This window comes from Hemiscyllium ocellatum, chromosome 2 (assembly GCF_020745735.1).
Source record: "Hemiscyllium ocellatum isolate sHemOce1 chromosome 2, sHemOce1.pat.X.cur, whole genome shotgun sequence".
Taxonomy (NCBI): domain Eukaryota; kingdom Metazoa; phylum Chordata; class Chondrichthyes; order Orectolobiformes; family Hemiscylliidae; genus Hemiscyllium; species Hemiscyllium ocellatum.
In genome coordinates, this window is record NC_083402.1 from 37,679,781 (window position 1) to 37,702,549 (window position 22,769).

The 22,769-nt window shown below is 39.8% G+C and overlaps 1 protein-coding gene across 3 annotated transcripts in view; it reads right to left on the bottom strand.

The window, feature by feature from the left end:
* iqgap2 (IQ motif containing GTPase activating protein 2) overlaps positions 1 to 22,769 on the bottom strand; it is a 355,835-nt gene that overhangs the window by 200,324 nt on the left and 132,742 nt on the right. For all 3 annotated transcript variants that reach the window (XM_060835869.1, XM_060835872.1, XM_060835870.1), the window contains one exon: positions 5,853 to 6,009. In XM_060835869.1, coding sequence (XP_060691852.1) covers positions 5,853 to 6,009 — 157 coding nt within the window. The remainder of the gene's footprint in view (positions 1 to 5,852; positions 6,010 to 22,769) is intronic.

Sequence of the window (22,769 nt, forward strand, 5' to 3'; positions counted from 1 at the left end):
TTTACTGGTGGTTAAATGCAATCAACAAGACAAAATGTGCATGACGAAATGTGTGAACTTAATGTATGGTCTTGTGACTATAATAAGTTTTACTTGATCAGCTATGATTCTGTGTGAACATTATTTGCCTACTTTTATTGCATTTTTTTCACTACTATTCATAATCCTATGGCACTGTTTAATGGGAATGCAAAGCCTTGCTGTTTCACAACAGTAGCATTTCGTCTTATACAAAAGAACAGACAACACCTTAACCGAAGCCATTGATCTACAATGACTAGAATTTGCTAATATCGACCATGTATTCTGCTACTCAATGGCCTTGATTCCCTACTTTTAGATGTACATTCAATTTCCTCTGTTCTTCTTGTCCCCCTCAGGATGCACAGCAAGATGTAGGCAACATTTGCCCAGCTTGGCTAGGAAATGAGAAGAGTTGAGTGGTTTCAGCAGTGAGCTGTGCCAAGACCCAGGTAGCATTGGATGGGTGTTGCTGGGTGGAATGCTTCTGGATTTTTAAGGCACTACAGTAGGATTTCCCATACTTTTAACAGTATGAGAGTCATGGAATTAGTGTGCAAGGTTGTTGTGCTTGGTAATAGTTTTCAAAGGAAACTTGATATTTCATAGTCCAGAAACAGACGGAGAAAAGTCGAGCATATATAATAAATATCACAATGCATATAAACCAATATATGTGGTTAGTTCAAACACATGCTTGCTGCATTTTCAATACTTTGATGCAATAGATTTTTCAATTTCGAAGCCCTAAGTGCTTGGCTCCAACAATTTGTTTTTATCATTGCTGCTAGGGAATGTGGATATCCTGTTGCTAACATTTATAAAACCTGCAAAGATTCATCACAAATGAAAGTGCTCAAAAGTATGCGATTAATGTTCCTTGCAAGTTTTTAAATTAGATCTCATGTTTTCTTCCACTCCCATGTAAGGGGACAGCTAACACAATACAAACTATAACTCAGAAAACAGATCTTTAATGAAGCCTGAAACAAAAAGAAAATGCAACACTGTAGACAGCATCCAATCAAGGTATGTACAGGAAAACTCAAAACATTAATTAAATTCACCCACAAAATCATTTAGACAAAGAAATTGGAGATGATTGAAGATGGGCCAGAATTCTATATTGTTGTATACCAAGAAGCTCTATCACTTGTAATAGTAAATAAATAGTATTCTTACAAAGTTCCACATGCTACACTCCTGCTTGAGGGGAGATGCAAATTTTGCTTCAGCAAGCCATTGCACCCGGATTTAAACAGCCTCTTCAAGTAGTGCCTTGGTAGAGGTTGAGCTAACACCTCAGACACGCAGCTACTGTTGGGACCAGACCATTAACTGTGATTAACAGCACTGTCGTCTTACTAAGCACTCAGTTTTATTTCACTTCGAGGTAGGTAAGGGTTGTTCAGTTCTGTCAGATTGGCTTTCTAGCTCCAATATTTGAATCTAAGTACATCGTGCAAATTCAGGAACATCTCCTTTTCATTGCAGTTTCTGACTTTTATGAAAAGATTTCTTTAGCTCAGTTTGGGCTGCAGAACCATAAATTTAACTGAGTCCTCGCATGACAGGAACTTGGAAAATTTCTGCTCTGCCTTATTTCACGTAAAACTGAAAACAAGAATGACTGAATTATGCAGCTGTTAATTAATTGACTGTCAATATAAATGTTGCATTAATTTTATTGTTAAGGCTATGGTAGAGACTTCAAAAATCAGACACTGGGATTATGGTAGACGTGAATAAGGAAATTGCAAGCAGTGGAAAACCAAAAAAAAAGGTATTATTTTAATAGAAGAAAACCGCAGAAAACTGCAACACAGATTTGGGGGTACTTGTGCACGAAACACAAAAAGCTAGCACACAGATGCAGCGGGTAATCAGGAAGGTGAATGGAATGTTGGCCTTTATTTCAAAGTGGTGGTGGTGGTGGTGGTGGGGGGTGTTGGAGTATAAAAGTAGTGAAGTCTTACTGCAACTGTACAAAGTGCTGGTCAGACTATGTCTGAAGTCCTTCAGCCTAATTCCCTAAGTCACTCAAATGCATAATATTTCAATCTGCATGAAAACAGGACAAAATCAGATGGAGCAAAGGTGACACTGAAAATAAATTTCTGAAGTGCATCAAGGATTCATCGTGAGAGCATTATATTGCAGGTTCTGGATTTGTGGTGCTGGAAGAGCACAGCAGTTCAGGCAGCATTCGCTGCACTTTGGATGCTGCCTGAGCTGCTGTGCTCTTCCAGCACCACTAATCCAAATTCTGGTTTCCAGCATCCACAGTCATTGTTTTTACCTCATTATATTGCAGGACCTACCTGGGTACAGGTTATATTTCAAATCTCGTAATTTGAAAGAAATTTCATAATTCAAGATCCTCTCGGGGGTAGTGATCATAACATAGTTGAATTTCAAATTTGGTTTGAGGGAGAACAACTCGGGTCACAAACTAGTGTCCTTAACTTAAATAAGGGCAATGAAAGAAATGTGAAGAAAGAGTTGGCTAAAGCTGGCTGGGAAAATAGATGAAGGAGAAAGTCTGTGGTTGGATAGTGGCAGGCATTAAAGCAAATATTTCATAATGCTCAGCAAAGATATATTCTTGTCTCAATGAGAAGGATAAATCTTCTGCAATTAACAAAAGGTGGTCAAGGAGAATATCCACTAAAGCATTCAAAGCAGCAAAATATAACAGCAGCCAAAGGAATAGGAATCTTTTTGGAACCAGCAGTGGATGACTAAAAATCTCAATAGGAGTTTGAAAACTGATTATGAAAGTTAGTTAAGAAATAAACCTAACAAGCTTCTACAGGTACATAAAAACAAACACAGTAGCTAAATGTTTGGTGGGTGCTACTGAGAACTGATAACCAAGAACAGGGAAATGGCAGATAACTTAAACTAATACTTTACATCAGTCTTAATGATGGAGAACACAAGAAACATCCCAAAGATAACAGATAAGCATGTTGCTAATGGGAAGAAAAATCTTCAATCAGTCCCTATTATAAAGGAGCAGAGATTCTGACCAACTACTGGGATTAAAGGCAGACTATTCATGATGACCTACATCCAAAGATTTTAAAGAGTGTAGAGGCACCTGTCGAAGTTTTCCAGAAATCGATGGATTCCGAAGGGTTTCAGCAAATTAGAAAATTGCAAACACGACATCCATGTGCAAGGGAGGAAAGAAGACAAAAAACAGGAAACTCTAGGCCAGTTAGCCTAACACGTGTCATTGGGAAAATACTTAAATCTATTACGAAAGGAAGAAATGGGACATTTCAAAAAGCTGAACATAATTAAAAAGAGAAATCACATTTTGTGAAGCAGAAATGTCATTTTACAAATTTTCCAGTGTTCTGAGAGGATTTAGCAAGCAAAGTTGATAAAGGGGAAGCAGCAGAGATAATGTATTGTGACTTTCAGAAGACTATTGATAAGGTAACACATAAAAGACTATTGCACAAGGTAGGAGCTCACAGTGCTGGGTGTAATGTATGAGCATGAATTGAGCATTGGTGAACACATACACAAGGCAGAGTCAGGATTAATGGGTCTTCAGGTTGGAAGTTGCAAATAGTGGAGTTGCACATGGATAGCCCAGGGGCCACTTTTTAAAAACCTATCAACATTCATAACCTACAGGAAGTAGCAGACTCTAAACTATTCAAGTCCCACATGAAATGATTCATTTCAGCCTCTTGAGGTCCCAACATTACAGGTTTCATCTCACCTTCATTCTATTTAATTTATTTCATGCGATGTCAAGAAATAATTGAAGGACTCAATACTGCAATGGTTATATGCCATTGCAACATTGCAGCAATAGTACTGAAGATTGTGCATTGGAATTAGCCACATCTCTAGCCAAGCATCTCCAGCACAGTTAGAACATAGGGTATTTTCCTTGTTTGGTAAATGCCAAAGTATGTTCTTCCCATGAAACAAAGATCTAAACTATCCGGGCCTATTCTTGCCCCATTAGTCTATCCTCATTCATCCGTAAAATGATAGGAGGGGTTGTCGACAACTACTCAAAAATAAGCTACTCCTAGATGCTCAGCTTGGGTTCTGACATGTGCTCTCAACTACTGACCTCATTACAGTTTTAGTTCAAACATGGACAAAAGAGCTAAATTCCGGAGGTGAGCTAAGAGTGACTGCCCTTGACATCAAGCAGGACTTGACAGGGTGTGGCAGAGATGTCCTTGCAAAATTGGACTCAATGGGAATCGAAGAAACTCCACTGCTGCTTAGTCATACTTGGCACAGAGGAAGCTGGCTGAGATTGTTGGAAATAAATCATCTCAGTTCCAGGACATTTCTGCATCGTTGCAATGTTCACATGAGGACATCAATGTCCATTTATATAGAAGTCTGCAATCTTAAGCAGTAACCACCAACCCACAACAACCAATGAACTCAAATCAGTTCAACAAATGGAGGATAACCAAATGTTTTCTTCGTAAGCCTGTTAAACTGAAGAAAGCCACACCAACCATTGTTAAACCATTCAAATGTTAACTTCTTTTATCAAAACTACCCTCAAGTAGTAACTGTCTGAAGCCTTGAGAAAACTGTACTTTGGAAAAGGTTACTCATTGAACTGGAAAACAGCTTAGCATGATCATAAGCCAGTTAATAATGGAGGTTTAATTCAAAGTGACACCGGACCTTAAATGGGTACTGTTTTTTTTTCAATACATGCAGGGTAAGGCATTCTTTCCTTACAAAAGCAACAAAGTGAACTCAAACAGCTGATTATCACATCACCTGGTATTGGTATTTCCTTCTGTGACCCTTCACAACTTTCATGTCAATAACAATGAATGGGAAGAAAAAGAAAACTAACAAGCAGCATCTAAACTTGAATTACGCACGTTTAAGGCTGTAAATCCAGCATTACTAATGCATCATTGAGCAAGGACCTGGCAGAAATTTGCAGGATAAGCAACAGGTTTACTTGGTGCAGTGAGTTCAAAGTGTTCGATTACACCTCAGAATTGAAAGAAAAACAGAATTCAAGATGCTTGCATTAAAATACATTTGCAATTGCAATGGAGACCTGAAAGGCAGAGTTAAATGTACTACGTAAGCAAAACATACCAAGACTTTATCAAATTTAATTGAAATAACCTCAACTACGTCACTGAATATCCACAACAAATGGTTTCAAAGCACCTAGCTTTCATTTTGAAAAAGGATGGCTGGTTGAGAAGTAAAATAAAAAGGAAGAGAGAAACTGATTTCAGACAATGTTAACAGCTTCATGGCATTTACAACAAAAATGATTGGCTAAACAATTTGTCAAAACTTTCCAAAGAACGGTCATTTGCTGAGGCATTGAAAGGCTGACAACATTAATGGAGCCGTGCCTAAAAAAAAATCTTTGAGAGAATAGGAAAGGTTTGGAGGGATATAGGCTAAACGCAGGCAACTGGGACTAGTTTAGATGGGGAAGCTTGATCAGCATGGATGAGTTGGACCAAAAGGGTCTGTTTCCGTGCTGTACGACTTTATAGCTCTGAGAGAGCAGAAGCTTAGGGAGGCCAGGCACAAACAAAGACTCCAAAGGAACAGGAGTACAGAGAGAGCACTAAAACGTACAGAGGAGACTAAAAGCACAGTACACTACCAGCCACTACTTCCTTACTTACTCCTAACCATGGCATCACGGATGAAGTGCCAACATTGTCTACACATAATGCTAGCTCTGTGCCTCAGTCTCCCTGAACATATTTTATGATGGTTCCCAAATTGAAGTGACAGTTGCTCAGATGTACTGTGATATCTTTTCGACATATTATGACAAACTATTCAAGTACCTTGAATCTTGTTTGTTCGATGTCATAGATCTTTCTGTCGGAGACCAATTTAGGAGCAAAGAACTTTGCAAGTTTGAGAAGATAAACACCATTTCTCAACCCTTCTTCAAGCTCTGTGGTAGGGGGCAATTCTTCATGCAAACATGTTTCCATCCACCTGAAAAGAATGAAATTACAATTGATTGAGAAACTTGGAAATCTAATAAAACTTCTTTCAAATACTTCATTTAGATTTCATGAACATTCATACATTAATCTTCCTAAATAACTTGATTAAACAAAAGTCAGAAATCACATGACATCAGGTTATAATCCAACAAGTTTATTTGGAATCACAAGCTTTTGAAACATAACCCCTTCATCGGGTGAAGTGAGCGGGAAGCACACAGAACATGGAGTTTATAGGCAGAGAAATCAAAACATCATACAAATGATGCGAATAGAGCGTCAAATAATAAGTCTCCACAGGTGACCAAGGATGTTGGATGGCGTAAGTAAAGTGTCAATAGCTGAATAACAAACGAAGGGATGACCTATAATCTGATTAAATGAGGCAGCGAGACAATTACAAAGAATTAAAAATAAGGTGGTGCTGGAGACAATCTAAATGATTGGAATAACATGGAACAAACACAGAAGCTGCTGGAAAAATCCAGCAGGTCTGGCAGCATCTGTGAAGAAAAACCAGAGGAAAGATCACCGGACCCAGAACATCAACTCTTTTTCTTCACAGATGCCACCAGACCCATTGTTACAGTCTTCCTTACAGTCCTGTTTTGACACCATAATCTTGATAAATTGTTATGATCTCTCTACCGTAATTATTTTGTTCAGGTTTGGATTACTTATTACTTTGATTAGATCCTTGGCATGCAAAACTTATATCTATCATGTCATTCCAGTCGGATGAAAAACCAAAGAACTGCTGAGGCTGTAAATTAGGAGCGAGCACAGGGGTTGCTGAAGGGGGTGCAGTGGGTCTGGCAGTCTGGCTCTGCAGCACAGTTAACGTTTTGGGTCCGGTGACTCTTTCTCAGGTTTTTCTTCACAAACGCTGCTGCACCTGCTGGGCTTTTCCAGCGGCTTCTCTGTTTGTTCCATGTTATTCCAGTCATTTGGTTTGTCTCCAGCACCACCTTATTCTTACTTTTTTGTAATTATCTCTCAACCTCATTTAATCAGATTATAGATTATCCCTTTGGCTGTTGTTCAACTATTGACACTTTACTCACACTGTCTAACACCGTTGGCCACCTACAGAGACTTATTACTTGACACTGCATTCACACCATATGTATGATGCTTTTCACCTCTGCCCTAATCTGATCAGAATTCTCTAAGGAAATAACAAGTACTATGGATAATGCAGAACTACTGGATGTACTTTATCAAATATCTCCCAGAAATCTAAATTAAGTGCCACAAAGATTATTGCAGAAAACAAAACCTCACGATGCAGAGGATAAAATACTAGTTTGGATAGAAGACTTGGTGACATGAAGCAGGGAGTTAGCATAAATAGATCTGTTGGCAAGACATAATGAATGGTGATCCACAAGGATCAAGACCTCAACCACTCAACTTATATAACTGACTTGGATGAAGGGAGGTTATATACGGTTGTGAAATTTGCTACTGACACAAAGAAAGCTGGAAAGGAAGTCGTTAAGGAGGCAATAAGGAGGCTACAAAAAGATAGATAGATTAGATTAGATTACTTACGGTGTGGAAACAGGCCCTTCGACTCAACAAGTCCACACCGACCCGCCGAAGCATAACCCACCCATTCCCATACAGTTACCCCTTTTACCTAACACTACGGGCAATTTAGCATGGCCAATTCACCTGACGTGCACATCTTTGGACTGTGGGAAGAAACCGGAGCACCCGGAGGAAACCCATGCAGACACGGGGAGAATGTGCAAACTCCACACAGTCAGTCGCCAGAGTCGGGAATTGAACCCAGGTCTCTGGCGCTGTGAGGCAGCAGTGCTCGTGATGGATAGTGATGGATGAAATGGGTGCAAAAAAACCTGACAGAATACAAGGTGGGCAAATGTGAAATAATTTGTTTCAATAGGAACAATAAGTATGAATCTAAATGGCAAGAGTTTGTAGACCTCGGAGATGCAGTAGGATCTAGGAGCTCTAGTACATAAATTATAAAATCTAATATGCAGGTACAGATATCTACCTCTGCCTGAAATAAAATCAATGACCCTGCCTCCATTGCCTTCTGAAGCAGAGAGTTTCAAACACACAATTGTCGAAGAGAAATAATCTAATTTCAGTCTTAAAAGCGTGAAGCTTTTTTTTTAAAAAGCATTAGCCACTTAGTTCTGGGACTCACCCAGAAAAGGAAATATAATTTCCAGTTTCCTTTCATTAATGCTATTTGGGATCTCATACACTTCAATCAAGTCACCTTTGACTGTTCCAAATTCTAGTGGAAACCAGCTGAGCCTGTCTAACTGTCCCTCAGAAGACTATCCACTCGTTCCAGAGAGCAAATGAATAGACCTCCTCTGAACCAATGCATTTATATTGAGAAAATAAATAAGCAACATTTGAGATGTGGTCTCATCAGTGTTCTGTATAACTGAAGCAAAATACTGTACTTTTATCGTTTGGGAGAAGATTTGTAGCTCGGGTGTTCGTTGTTCTGTTCGCCGAGCTGGGAATATGCATTGCAGACGTTTTGACCCCGGTCTAGGTGACATCCTCAGTGCTTGGAAGCCTCCTATGAAGCGCTTCTGTGATGTTTCCTCCGGCATTTATAGTGATTTATACCTGCCGCTTCCGGTTGTCAGCCGGACAACCAGAAGCGGCAGAGACAAACCACTATAAATGCCGGAGGAAACATCACAGAAGCGCTTCATTGGAGGCTTCCAAGCACTGAGGATGTCACCTAGACAGGGGACAAAATGTCTGCAATGCATATTCCCAGCTCGGCGAACAGAACCACAACACTGTACTTTTATATTCAATGCTTTTCCTAATAAAGTATAGCATTCCATGAGCTTTCATAATTACCTGCTGAGCTTAGATACTAATCTTTTGTGATTCATTCACTGGACCTCCCAAACCTCAGAATTCTTCAGCAACACTCTGCTTCCTTTATTTTTCCTGCCAACTAAATAAGTTCACATTATTACATGTTATACTGCATGTGCCAAATCTTTGCTTAGTCAATCAACCTATCAATATATGCTTGCAATTTCCTTATGACCTCTTCACATCGTACTTTCTTACCTATCTTTGTTAACTGCGTGCTTAACTATCATACCTTCACTTCCCTCATCTTGAAAGCAAATGGACAGGTGCCCCAGTAATTAGAAAGGTGGATAGTACACTTACCTCATGGCAAGAAGATTTGTGCTCAGCAGCAGGGAGGTCTTACTGCAGTTATATAGGGCCTTGGTACGACTACATCAAGACAAGCTTGTGCAATTTTGGTCTCTCTCTATGAAAGGATAAACTTGCCACAGAAAGAGTGCAGTGGAGGTACACTAGATTGAGGGTGGCAGGACCATTGCACGAGGAGAAACTGGCTTAGTATTCAGAGTCAAAAAGTGTGGTGCTGGAAAAACACAGCTGGTCAGACAGCATCAGAGGAACAGGAGAGTCAACATTTTGAACATAAGCTCTTCATCAGGAAGAGCTTATGCTTGAAATACCAACTCTCCTGCTCCTCAGATTCTGCGTGACTGGCTGTGCTTTTCCAGTGCTACACTCGACTCGGATCTTCAGCATCTGCAGTCATCACTTTCTCCTGGGTCAGTAATCATTAGTGTTTAGAAAGGTGGAAAGGAATCGGATTGCAACGTATAAAATTCTAACAGGACTAGACAAAATAGGGATGCTTCTACTGGTTGTGGAGCAGAGAACAAGGTGCCACTGTATCAAGATACGGAGTAGTTCATTTAGACCATTCCCAAGATGAGGAAAAATTTCTTGACTCAAAGGGCGGGGAATTTTTGAATTCTCTCCGACAGAAAAGTGTGGAGGCCAAATCGTTGAATATACTCAAGAAAAAGATGGATACATTTTTAGATATTAAAGGCATCCAGGGGTATAGGAAGAAAGCTGGAGAGCATTGAGTTCAAGACTCAGCCATGATCATATTGAGCGATGGAACAGATTAAAAAGGGCTGAATGGCCTACTGCTGTTTCTAGTTTCTATGTCACCTGATGACACCGTCAATAACACCTTTCACCATTATGCTGACAATCCCAATAGTAGGCCAACATGGTGCTAAATCAGTCAGGTTGGATTATTCCTGATTATGCATAGGTCATATCTGGGCAATTTGTCACATGCTCAGATAAATGATGATGTTGTTGCAGTTCAACAACAATTTGATTAAGAGCATGGCTAGTTCTGAAGTACAAGTCTTCAGGACTACTGCTGGGATGCTGTCATGGCCTTATTGTCCCTTGCCTTCACTGAATTGGCAGCTAACACGTGATACAGGAAATATCTGGGAGAAGGTAGAAGCCAACTTGGCATTTCTGGTCAAACATGCTTGCAAACACTTCAGCCTCATCATTTGCGCTGATGTCAATGGAGTCTCCCCCCGGGTTAGTTGTTTCATAGCCCAACACAATTCATTAATGGATGCCGCAGGAATACTAAGTAGAGCATTGCTCGGATTTGTTTGATGCGGAATCGCTTTGCTCCAACAATTGCATTCTGCAATCACTAACTATCATTCCTTTAGTTTTATTGTACAACATTAAAAATATCCCATTTGAGTACAAGGATATGTTGCATGTACAACAGTCCAAAGTTTACCAAAGGGTTTTTCTAATAATGTGGCTTTAGAGGAAAATAAAAGCAAGCCATTATTTCCAATGTATGTTCTCCAAACTCAATTAGAAGATTCTGCCTTCCATTTCTCTGGAAATATCTATGTCACAAATGTTTTGCAGGACTTGGGTTGCAATGAAGTTAATTTTGATGTTTTCGAATATCTTTGTAAACTGTGTTACATCTATATCAGTATTCCACTGGGAAATTTGCTTCTAGCCATATTTATTTTCTTTACATGATTAAATAATCATTAGTATAATACCTGAAACAGAAGTTGGAACTTGCCAGTGTTAGACATTGAGGGAATCAGCTATATCTGTGCACTACACACTCCAATAATACATTTTTGCAAAAGAAAGAAAGATAAATGAAATCATCATCAGCTTGTGCATGGTTTAAGTGACCAACATGAATCAATCATGTACAAAATAAGCATCTGCAATGGCAACACATGTAGGACATGAAAGTTCTTAATTTATTAATTTAAAATTGCCATTTTAAGAATTTTAATTTGGTCCTAAGTTTCACTTCAAGAAATAGCATGGTAGGAAGTCAACATTTAAAATCAAGAATCCAACATTTATCCTGTCCCTCAAACCTAATATGTGAGCATCTTGACCCCCAGAGCTAAAGTTCTGCATGGAAGCAGAACTCCGAACTAGAAAAAGCTTAAGGATTCACAAGTGGACAGTCCTTCAGCCATGCACATCTATGCAGTGATTATCATGCTCCTGTACAACTGGAAAGGCTAGAAGCATATCAAAAGGAATTTGAGATGGAAATAAGAAAAATCAAGTTAGCCACAATAACTTATATAATCTGTGCCCTGTGAATTCAATCAAATTTAAACTACTGTCTAATGTAAAAGATACCTGCACAGAATAAGTTTGTTTTACAGAATTAACATTGAAAATTAACAGGCACAATTCTACCAGATGGTGTCTGTGTACAGAAGCAAGGGTTGGAATCAGTCAACTAGGTTAATCTGTGATTATATTGCACTACGAAATTGGTTATCTACACCACAATAGATTAAAGAAAGAATGGCTGGGCTCAGGATCATCGTCTCAGTCAGCAATCTAGCTGATTAGTGGCAGGCCCTGCCAAATCAGCAGTTGTATTCAGCCTCTTTTCTCCCAGCTTCTGTGAACAAGTCCGCAAGGTGTTACAGCAGTGAACCCATTCATGTCAACTGAGGTCGGCTGTTCTCTGGACTGAAAAGTTCAACTTATCCAACCAGTAAATGGCTCAGCCGTAACAGCTATGAAGCATAGCTCGAGAGTGTACCATAACTTCACATCAAAGTGGACTTAACTGCGTTAACTGCACTTTGTTTTATTGGTAGCTTCCCGTCTGTTCAATAGATATAGGATTTTATGTTACAGAACATGACATCTGAATGTTCTGATCACATTGCAATGTTTCCATAAATTCTTTGCCTCTTTGGCACAGGCAATTTTTTTGAAGGAAGTTTAGCATGTTGTAAGGATTAATGGCTCATTTGTTGTACAGTAAACTCATGTTATCATTAGACTGAAGTTAAGCTGTGGATTTGTGCAGCACTGATCTTAACAGTTGTCAAAAGCTTCAAGCAAACAAAAAATCTTTCAAGTATATTTCAACAGTCTATTTTTGTTTTTTTTATTGGTATGGAGGCATCACTGTCAAGACCAGTATCTGTTGCCCACCCCTATTTACTGTTGAGTTGGTACTGAGCTGCCTCCCTGAGCATGGCAGTCCATCTGTTGAAGGGTACAAACACCATAATGTTTGAGGGGGACTTCTTGGTTCTTGACCCAGGACAGTGAAGAGTCAGGTGATACACTTCCAAGTCAGGATGGTGTGCAACTTGGAGGGGAAATTGCAATACTGGTGATGCTCTCAATTATCTGTAACCCTCACCCTTCTATTAATGGAGGTTATCAGTTTGGAAGGTGTGAATGAAAGAGGCATGCTGTGTTGCCGCTGTGAATTTTTTTTTATATACCACGTGCATTGGTGGAGGGAGTGAACACTGAAGGCAATTAATGGCACACTGCTTGGTCTCTGATGTATTCAGTTTCGAGTGTTGTTGGAGCCAGACTCATTCAAGCAAGTGAAACATAGTCAATATAGGTGAAAAGGCTTTAGGGAGTCAGGAGAGGAGTTACTTGCCAGTCTCTGGTCTGCTCTGGCAGTTGTTCCTTTGTTACTAGTCAATAGTGAATGCCCATATATTGATAGTAGGGGGACAGAATGATGGTAATATCATTGCATGTCAAGGGGAGATGGTTAGACTTTGATTGGAGATGATTAGTACTTAGCACATATTGCCTGACATTTACCAACCCAAGCCAGAGTGTTGTCCAGTTAATTATATTAATTACGTAAATTGCAGTCATTATCCAGGATGCATCGCACATATCCCACAGTTCAATGACAAACAAGCCTTTATACATATTCCATAAAATAACAGTGAGCGACATAACAGCTCTCCAAGAACCATTTTGCTAGCCCCATTGCCCCAGTCTTATTCTGCAGCAAATTCTTTCCAATCTGGTGCTTAGCAAATCCCCTTTGAAAACAGGATTCAATCGGCCTCCATCTCTATTTTTCAATGGAGGAATGCATTGGTAATCTGGGTTCAAGTTCACAATCATAGTTTGGATACTGTCTCGGGAATTTGTTTAATTCTTCTGCAGAAAATGTAACTATCTTTAAAGAGAAATGTTCGGCAGTTGTGACAGCTACCCATGTAGGAAGTGATCTTGGATCACATGTGTATTTCCATTGTTTGATTGTATATAAATACAGGTGACTAACGATGCCAATGTGCATACTGAAAGCTGGTCACATTTGAACAGCATTCATCACAGACTGAGTTCTCTGCGCATTGCATCTATAGACCTTCCAGCCACCAGGATGTGAAGTTCAGACTTCCTTTCTGCATATTATTATCAGCTGAAGAAATCCACTGGAGCTCTCCAAAGGCATTACAAAGTTGGTGGCATTTAATTAGAACAGGCTGCTTTTCACGTTTGCCAAGCGAGATCCATTTAGGAGTCAGCATTCAATGCAACATCGGCTCAAGCCAGCTGTGCCTTTATTATACATTTTCCTAAATGATGGAAACATTTGCCCAAGCTTTGGTTGTACTATACCAGTTCTAGAAATACATCAAGTTTTCCCTTCTGCACCAGATTCAAAACTTGCAGCCATACCAAATGAGAGATAATGCCACTTGAGAAAAAGTTTGGGTTTTCATTTCTATATAATCTCAGAGACACCTAAAATGATATACCTGCTTGCACAAGTGTCACACCACTGTTTCAGTCAAACAGTGCTGGAGAGGATACAACTTTGATGCATCGCTGACTTTGATTAATGGCGATTCTCAGATGTACAGATAGAACAGAGGCCACTCCGGATTTCTTTTTAAGTGATTCATGCGGTACACAGTCTCAGCCAAATCTGCACAGACAAATCTGAAGGTGGTGAGGGTCTGCGGAGGTTCTCAACTACTGACACCTTTCAATGCACAGAGATGGCATTTCAACTCATCTTTGACTGAATTTTCCAGGCTACATAAACTATCAGGCAATTGTAGGAAAATGAATTGGCAAATATCATTGAACGTATAAACCCAAAAACTATAAATCCTTATGAGAAATATTTCTGTGATTTTTACAGGCATGCTGCCGACAGAGTTTATTCAATCATGAATGCAGTTTACAGGTCCTTGCTTTAGTCCTGGCCATGTTCCTGCAAGTACCCGAAACAACAGCTGCAGGATGCTGCAATGACTGACTGGGTCCACACAGGTGTTCAATTTTCCTCAAACAATCATTTGGTTCTTATATCTATGTCTGAACATAGATTATGATAAGGTCTGGAGGCAAATGTTATGGGAAGGTCTGAACTACATGTTTGAGAGCTGGTAATTATTGAGCAAGTACTACTTGACAACAGTATTAAATGGTTCCTTCTATTACAATGTATCATTGGTGAACATTGTTAATGGAATCTGTTAGTGCTATTTTACATTTTTTGTGAGTTAAACATACCTGTACATTTTTCTGACAAACACCAGTGTCATAGAGGTACCAAAGCTGCCTAGCTAAGTTGGGTTTACAGGCCTTCAGCGCCCATACAGGTTATTAAGTGGAAACGATCACTCGACATTTCTGGCTAAAAACAAAAAAAACCCTTCGGCCTCATCAGCTGTAGTAGAATACAGCCAAAGTTGAATTAGACCAGACAGAATTTAAAAATAATGCTTTAATGAGAGGAAAGTTGAGATGTGTACAGTTGACAATGGTATGTCTCTTTGAAAAAAAGAAATAAACCACTATTACTTAGTCATCTGCTGATGCTAATTATATTTGTATGTATTCAGTAGGGCTTCATTATTACAGAAATGTAAGCTTGTTTAAATAAAGTTAAAGGCAACCTCTTACTCTGTGGTGACTACATTGCAGGCTGCTTTGTGACGGGTCCAAAATTTGGGCACTTACAATCGTTACAGAAAACAGGCTAGCAAGTGCACAATGGTGAAATTAAGGAAAATGTCAGACACATTTTTACCCTTGTGAATATACAATTCCAACAACGAACTTGATGCTTGCCAAAGTCTCTCATTTATGATGAGAGGTTGTTCAAACTATAACAATTATTGGAAAATGCCACAAAAAATTTATCTGAAATGCTACACAAGTTTAAAAATATGTATAAAGGAACTGTTAATATCAAACCACAAAAAGTGCAGTAATATTTTATGAAGATATAGTTCAAGATGCATGGTACAAAACATAAAACTTTTCCATCTAATAGTTTGTGGCTTAGATTAAAAATAGTACATAAGAGGGTACTTGATGTTTAAGTTTAAACCTGCTGTTTTGGTTTTGTGTATATAGTGCTGCTATCATTGATAGAGAAGGTCACCTTCTGAAACAGCTCCATTTAGTTTGCTGGTTAATATTTAATCATGAAGACATACTTTGGCTGCTGCACACATGTGGACTTTAGCACTTCAAAGTGCATTTTTAACCCTTCTCTGTAACTTTAGAATACTTGGCATATGGCTTCCAAATGTGCTGCAGTAGCGATTTCCTGAAAGTCATCTATTGTTGGTGGACTTTGAAGGTGTTATATATACTTCCTGATTTTTTTTCTTGTAAATTGCATTACAGGAATGCAGTTTCAGAAATAGTGAGATTGAGGGAAGAAAGCTACTAAGGTGAATCTCTACTTCCTGCAACCTACTGAATAAAGCAAGATTTTAACCTCTTCCTTTCATCCTACGAGTAGAGTAATACTTAAAAATCCTACTAACAGAGCGGGTTCCTGTTTGTAATTGCTAACTTCAAATTGATCCCTGTTGTGCTGAGCCCAGTTAGATCTGAGTAACAACATTCTCTCTTCCACCTCCACGCTCCCCCCCCCACCCCCCACTCCCCAACCACAAAAGATTCAATTTATTGTTCTAGCTTGGGAAACAGTTTAGATGAAAAGTAGACATTGTATTTCACCCTTCACATTTAGCTTCTGTGGAGTGAATGTGAAACTCCTTTATAAAAAATATTTTGTTGTTGAATAGTCTTGAATCTAACTTTATTGATTTTAATGAATCTCACTTTGGATTCACTTGCACAGATCTGCAACAACACTATCACGTAGTCAGAATGGGTTTTTCGTGGGCGGCACGGTGGCACAGTGGTTAGCACTGCTGCCTCACAGCGCCTGAAGACCCGGGTTCAATTCCCGACTCAGGCGACTGACTGTGTGGAGTTTGCACTTTCTCCCCGTGTCTGCGTGGGTTTCCTCCGGGTGCTCCGGTTTCCTCCCACAGTCCAAAGATGTGTGGGTCAGGTGAATTGGCCATGCTAAATTGCCCGTAGTGTTAGTTAAGGGGTAAATATAAGGGTATGGGTATGGGTGGGTTGCGCTTCGGCGGGTCGGTGTGGACTTGTTGGGCCGAAGGGCCTGTTTCCACACTGTAAGTAATCTAACCTTCCCCAAGCTTCTCATGTAGCCCATCCACAGAATCATGTTTTACAACATTTGGACCCTTGAGCTATTTGCACCACTCCATGACATCAAGGCCCAACTCCAAATATTTTAACACCATTGGCTAAATAAAAACTCAAAAATTAATGATAATTTCAGTCAGTCAATTGTATATTAACCCTGTTTAAAACATTGGTTTTTGATTTGAACAGGAGTATTTTGCCCAGTCATAGCACCATATTTTAGGAAGAATGAGAAGACATTAGAGAAGGTGCAGAGCCTTTACTTACAGGGATAGATTAGAGAAGGTGGCACTATTCCTCTTGCAGAAGTGAAGGATGAGAGGCAATATGACGAAGAGGAGTTCAGGTGAGATGTTACAAGAGGAAAGAGAAATTATTTCCATTGGCAGAAATGTCAAGAACTAAAATACACCAGTTTAAGGGGTTTGATAACCAATGGCAGCATGGGACTTTATTTACCAAGTGATAAGGGTCTGGAATGCACTGCCCGAGTGTGTGTGGTGGAGGCAGATTCAATTGTGGCTTTCGTAAAGGAAGTAGATGAGCTTTTGAGGAAAACAAACCTCCAGGGTTTTGGGTGAAGCACCTAGAATGGAGCCAAAGATCCAACAAGAATACAATGGGTGGAGTTGTCTCCTTCTGCAGTGCAGCAATTTAATGAATCTATGGTTAATTTTCAATACCTATTCATAATGTTACACATTTACATATTTGTAAAACCACCTAGCAGTGACTTTAACAAATTTGGATATACATGCCTTGCTATGCCATTGTCCAAGGCATTAATTAATGCAACTAATTTATGAGGTCCTGGTTGGACATTAGTCATTGCATCCTGCCTATTAAGAGGGCCTATTTTCCATTTTCTAGCATTCAGCCAATTTCCCAACCAGGTCAATAATTTACCATCAGCTCCATAATCTTCAATGTTTGTAGAGTCTCTTGTATTTTTAGTTTTTTGTAGATGGGTGAAGAACCAAGGCACATACCTAAGGAGATCAGAGACTTTGGAAGGAGTTGAACTAAAGATCAGTTGTTCTTTTGTAGTTCAAGTGGCATTTACTGGCCACCATCGTTAGTGAAAATATGAAGCAGAATAGGAGTGTTAGTTATTTTGGTTACATCATGTACTTACAGCCCCTCTGAGTACTTCACACATTATATAATGTTGCAGCCAAAAAAAAGACAATGATTGTTCTGTGATTTAATGCCCTAGATAGCTGATCGTTAATGGAATTAAACTGGTATTAAACAGACCATAAGGCTGTATTTTGGAATTTTTACAGTACTCTGATCTCTTATAAACTGGCATAACCTTAAATGTGACCAGTTGAAGTTTATTGACTAGAATGGTCTGATTCTTTGATAATTCACAGATCCTAATCACAAGCAGGAATTGGATACATCTTAATATTTACCTATAACATAATTTCAATTGATCCAATTGTTTAAAATTAAAAAGTATACTTAAATCAGAATTGAGAAATTCAAAAGTCAAGATGAAGCATTGTAGACATCGTTCAGTATTAGCTGCATAAACACTCACTGAAAATATCTGACCTTGACGGTGTACAGTTTTTAGCTTAGTTTTATATAATAGTTAAAACAATTACTGTTCCGAAGAGGAGTGATACTGAACTCGAAATGCTAATTTTGCTTCTATTGCCACAGATGCTGCCAGATCTGCTGAGTTTCTCCAATATTTTCTGTTTGCATTTCAGATTCCTAGCAACTGCAGAATTTTGCTTTTACTAACTTCACTTTATAATTTATTGATTTGTTTCAAGGGATGTGGGCATTGCTGGCAAGTCAGCACTTCTTACCCACATATAAACATCCTTAAGACAGTGTTGAGCCACCTTCTTGAGCCACCAGAGTCTACTTGGTACAAATACACCCAGAGTCTGTTAGCAAAGGAGTTCCAGAATTTTGATCCAGTCACACTGAAGAGAATGATGCAGTTCCATGTTAGGAAAGTGTGCACGACTTAGAGGGAAAGTTGCAAGTGTTCCACATGTCTGCTGCCGTTGTCCTTTTAGATGGTAGAGAATGTGGGCTTAGATGATGTCAAAAAACCCTTTGAGAATTGCTGCAATGCACATTTGTATTTACTACAATGAGTTGAAAGTAGGTCAGTAATTGGGCAGATTGGACTAGTCCCTTTATTGGAAGGTCATAGTTTAACAAATGTCCACATTGCTGCATAGATGCCAGTGTTGTAGGTGTACTGTAGCAGCTTGGCTAGGCCAACAGCCAGCTCTCGGGCACAAATCTTCAGGACTATCACCAGGACATTGCTAGAGCCCAAAGTCTTTTCTTGAGATCACAGAGTGAATTTGATGACAAAAGATTGGAATCAGAGATGCTGGGGACCTCAGGAGAAGGCGAAGGGTTATTCACTCTACTCTTCTGGTTGACAGATGTTGCCACTGCTTCACCTTCAGCTTTGGCACTGATGTGCTGGAGTGTGCCATCACGGAGAATGGGAATATGGGTGAAGTCTCCACCTCCTCCAGTTATGGTTAGTGACGGATATGATAGAACTGCAGAGATTTGATCTGCCCCATTAGTTGGAGATTTACTTAGTTTGATCACAATGGTCCTTCAGCTATTTGTCCTGCATGTCATCCTGTGCTGTGGCTTCATAGAACGACATCATTTTTCTTTAAGAATGCCTGTTTTGTTTAGCCACACATTATTGAACTATAATTCATTCCTCAGCTTGCTGTTAATGACAAAGTAAGGGATATACCGAGCCATCACTGAGCGGTTAGATTTGTTTTGGATCTCTCTCATTTCACACAAGGTGGATCAGGGTATCAACAATACGAAGGCAAGACTTTGTCACCACGGACCTGTACTGCCACGGACAGATGGATTGGCTGCAGGCAGACAGAGGAGGATGAGGTTAAGTAGGTTTTTCCCACTTGTTGCTTCTTTTACCACTGGCCACACATCCAAACAGACTTGATGCTACCTTGGCAATGGATATTGATGAAGGAGGGCTGTTGTGGCAATCCTTTAACATGTTTGAACTTAATGTCACTAGATTTCATGGAGTCCAGAATTAATGCTGTTGACTCCCAGAGCAAATCCCTCCTGACTGTACACCATCACATCACTACCTCTCCTGCACCCTCATCCTGCCTTCAGGCTATGCACTGAGGTTTCTGGTGCCCAAGTCAATGCGAGGTGATCTAATTTTAATACCTTTTGACTCTTCTGTAGAGATTTGACACAACGGAATGACTGGTTGGGCTGATTCAGATGACAGTTGAGAATTACTATGATCACATTTTGCTGTATTCTTTCTTCAAGGGACATTAAGAATTCAGATAGTTTCAGAGCGCCCTCTCTGGGACGAGTTTCCATTTAATCATAGTGGCTAAACAGACAAAACACATCCAGAAACCCTAGCCACTCTCCCCTACATCAAAGGCATTTCTGAAATGACTGCCAGACTACTCAGACTCCTTGGCATCATGGTAGCCCACCAACACACTAAAACAGCAGCTAAGGAACTTGAAAGACCCTATACAGACAACAAGCAAAACTAATGTCATTTACAAAATACCTTGCAGGAACGGTAACAAACACTACTTTGGACAAAAAGACAGAAAACTAGCCACCAGGATACATGAACATCAACTAGCCACAAAAAACATGACACAATCTCATGAGTATCCTTACATATGGATGAGGAAGGACACCACTTCAATTGGGACAACGCATCCATCCTAGGACAAGCCAAACAGAGACATGCACGAGAATTCCTAGAAGCATGGCATTCCAACCGGAACTCTATTAACAAACACATTGACTTGTATCCCATTTACCTCCCCCTGAGAAAAGAACAGGAAATGACATCACCAACCTAAGGAAACCTAAACACAAATAGAGAGCAGGCCATACCACCAATGCTTCATCCAGAGGCTCACTGATGATGTTACCTAGTAACAAAACATCTGAAAACAAACCTTCCAGCTCAGCGAGCAAACCTACATCCAGAATAAATGCATTGGGTGAGATTAAATTTTTGTAATCATTCCTACACACACCCAAAGGTTGTATTCACTCAAATCAAATATTTTTCGATGCAGTCTACATTTAGATGAACTTGAAACAGCTTAATAAAAAAGGTATTTACTGTGATATGGCAGTAAATTTGCATAAATCTGGTAGAATCATACAGTGCAGAATTTTTACATCCAAGAATAAAAATGATGAAGCCACCAACTGAAACCAAGTGCATGCTCGTTTCTTTTAATTTGTACTCTCACAACCAAGGAGACAAATTCCGGACAAATTAAATCTGTTCTGTTATACATTCCCAGCCTGTGCTTTCACGCTGATGCCAAAATGCTCTGATTTGATGGCAGTATCGGTTACCTTTTTTCTCGGGTAACATTCTATAAAGAAAAACCATGCATCAGTTATGGCAACAGGAGTAATACTTACATTTATACAGGATTTTGGTACAAAGTGCCCATATCAATACGACACCACACTTTTGAAGCCTAGTTATTTTGTAGGTTTGTAGCATCCAACACACCAAGGTCCAATAAAAAAAAGCAATGAAATAATGACAAATAGTTTATTTTGGGCAGTGATAAACGGTGACCCACACACTAGGGAAGCTTCCCTGCAGCTCTTCCAAAGCACTTGATCTTTTACATCCAGTAACAGAGCAGATGGGACCTATGTTAAAGTTTCATCCAAATACAGCACTTAGAGTGCAACGCTCCCTCAATTCTGCAGTGGAGAAAGTGAGGACTGCTGATGTTGGAGATCAGGGTCAAAAAGTGTGGTGCTGGGAAAGCACAGCTGATCAGGCAGCATCCGAGGAGCAGGAGAGTCAATGTTTCAAACACAAGCTCTTCATCAAAAGCTTACAATGTCGACTCTCCTGCTCCGCAGATGCTGCCTGACCGGCTGAGCTTTACCAGCACCACACTTTTTGACTCAGTGCAGGTCAGCACTGCAGAACAGCGTTCAAGTCCCTGGAATGGGGCTTAAGCTATTATGTAAGATGGGAATGTGCGCGTGTGCGGGCGTTAGGGGAAGAAGAAAAGAGACAGACAGATTTGCATTTAGCTAGTGCTTTTCATAAACACATGACATTACAAAGCAGATCATAGCCAACTTAGTCCACTGCTTGTCTTCCAAATAGTGGCTTAGGGGTCTTTTACATCCAAGAAAGAGTTGCTGGGACCTCAGTTTAACATCTCATTGAAAAGTCACCATCACCAACAATGTGACAGTATCTGGTTAAAAATCAGTACAGGTTATTAAATCTCTGGGTAACATGCAACAGATAATTTGTTTCAAACAGTGTGTCACTGCTTATTCTCCATGAGCAATATTTCTAATCACATGGGTATCCCCCAATCTTAAATAATCTTTTGCTCCCCATTTAATCAAACCCCCAGTTATTCCAAAATAGGAGCATGGTCTCTGCCTCTAATTATTAAGGCTGATCGTGAAATAGACCTTCTCCTGCAGACCAACAAAAATATGCTATGTTTCTTGTTACATGTGTCACCCTGTTCAAGAATATTCTCCCTCGCCGGCCCCAACTCTGGGAATAGCCTGTTCATTTCTGTCCCATCCTTTCATTTCAAACAACCTCAGTCAAATCACCTCTTAACTGTCGTTGTACTGATGAAAGCAACCTCATTCATTTTCAAGGAGCTGTTAAGTAATGCAAGGATAGCAGATTGCTGCATAATGAAAGCATTGAGCTGCTGCATAGATAATGGGTATGTTAATAGAGGACAGCATTTATGTGATCTCAAACAATCTGCGCAGTTGTAGAGTGGTAACTTCCTGGTTGACGAATACATTCAGCTTTACACGTGGAACGGCAAAGGCCACAGAGTCCATCCATAACAACTGGGACAGATGTTATATATCCCTCTCACTTGAGGTGGATAAAGATCATTCCCTTTAAAAAGGGAAGTTGGCAGGCATTTGGCTGAACACAAGTATAAACTGTTGTCAAACCAACCTGGTGAATGCCCCTTGCAATGCCCTAGAATGTTTGTTGACATCAAATTTGAATGCTGTTGTGGCCTCCATAGTTATAGGAACAGCCAG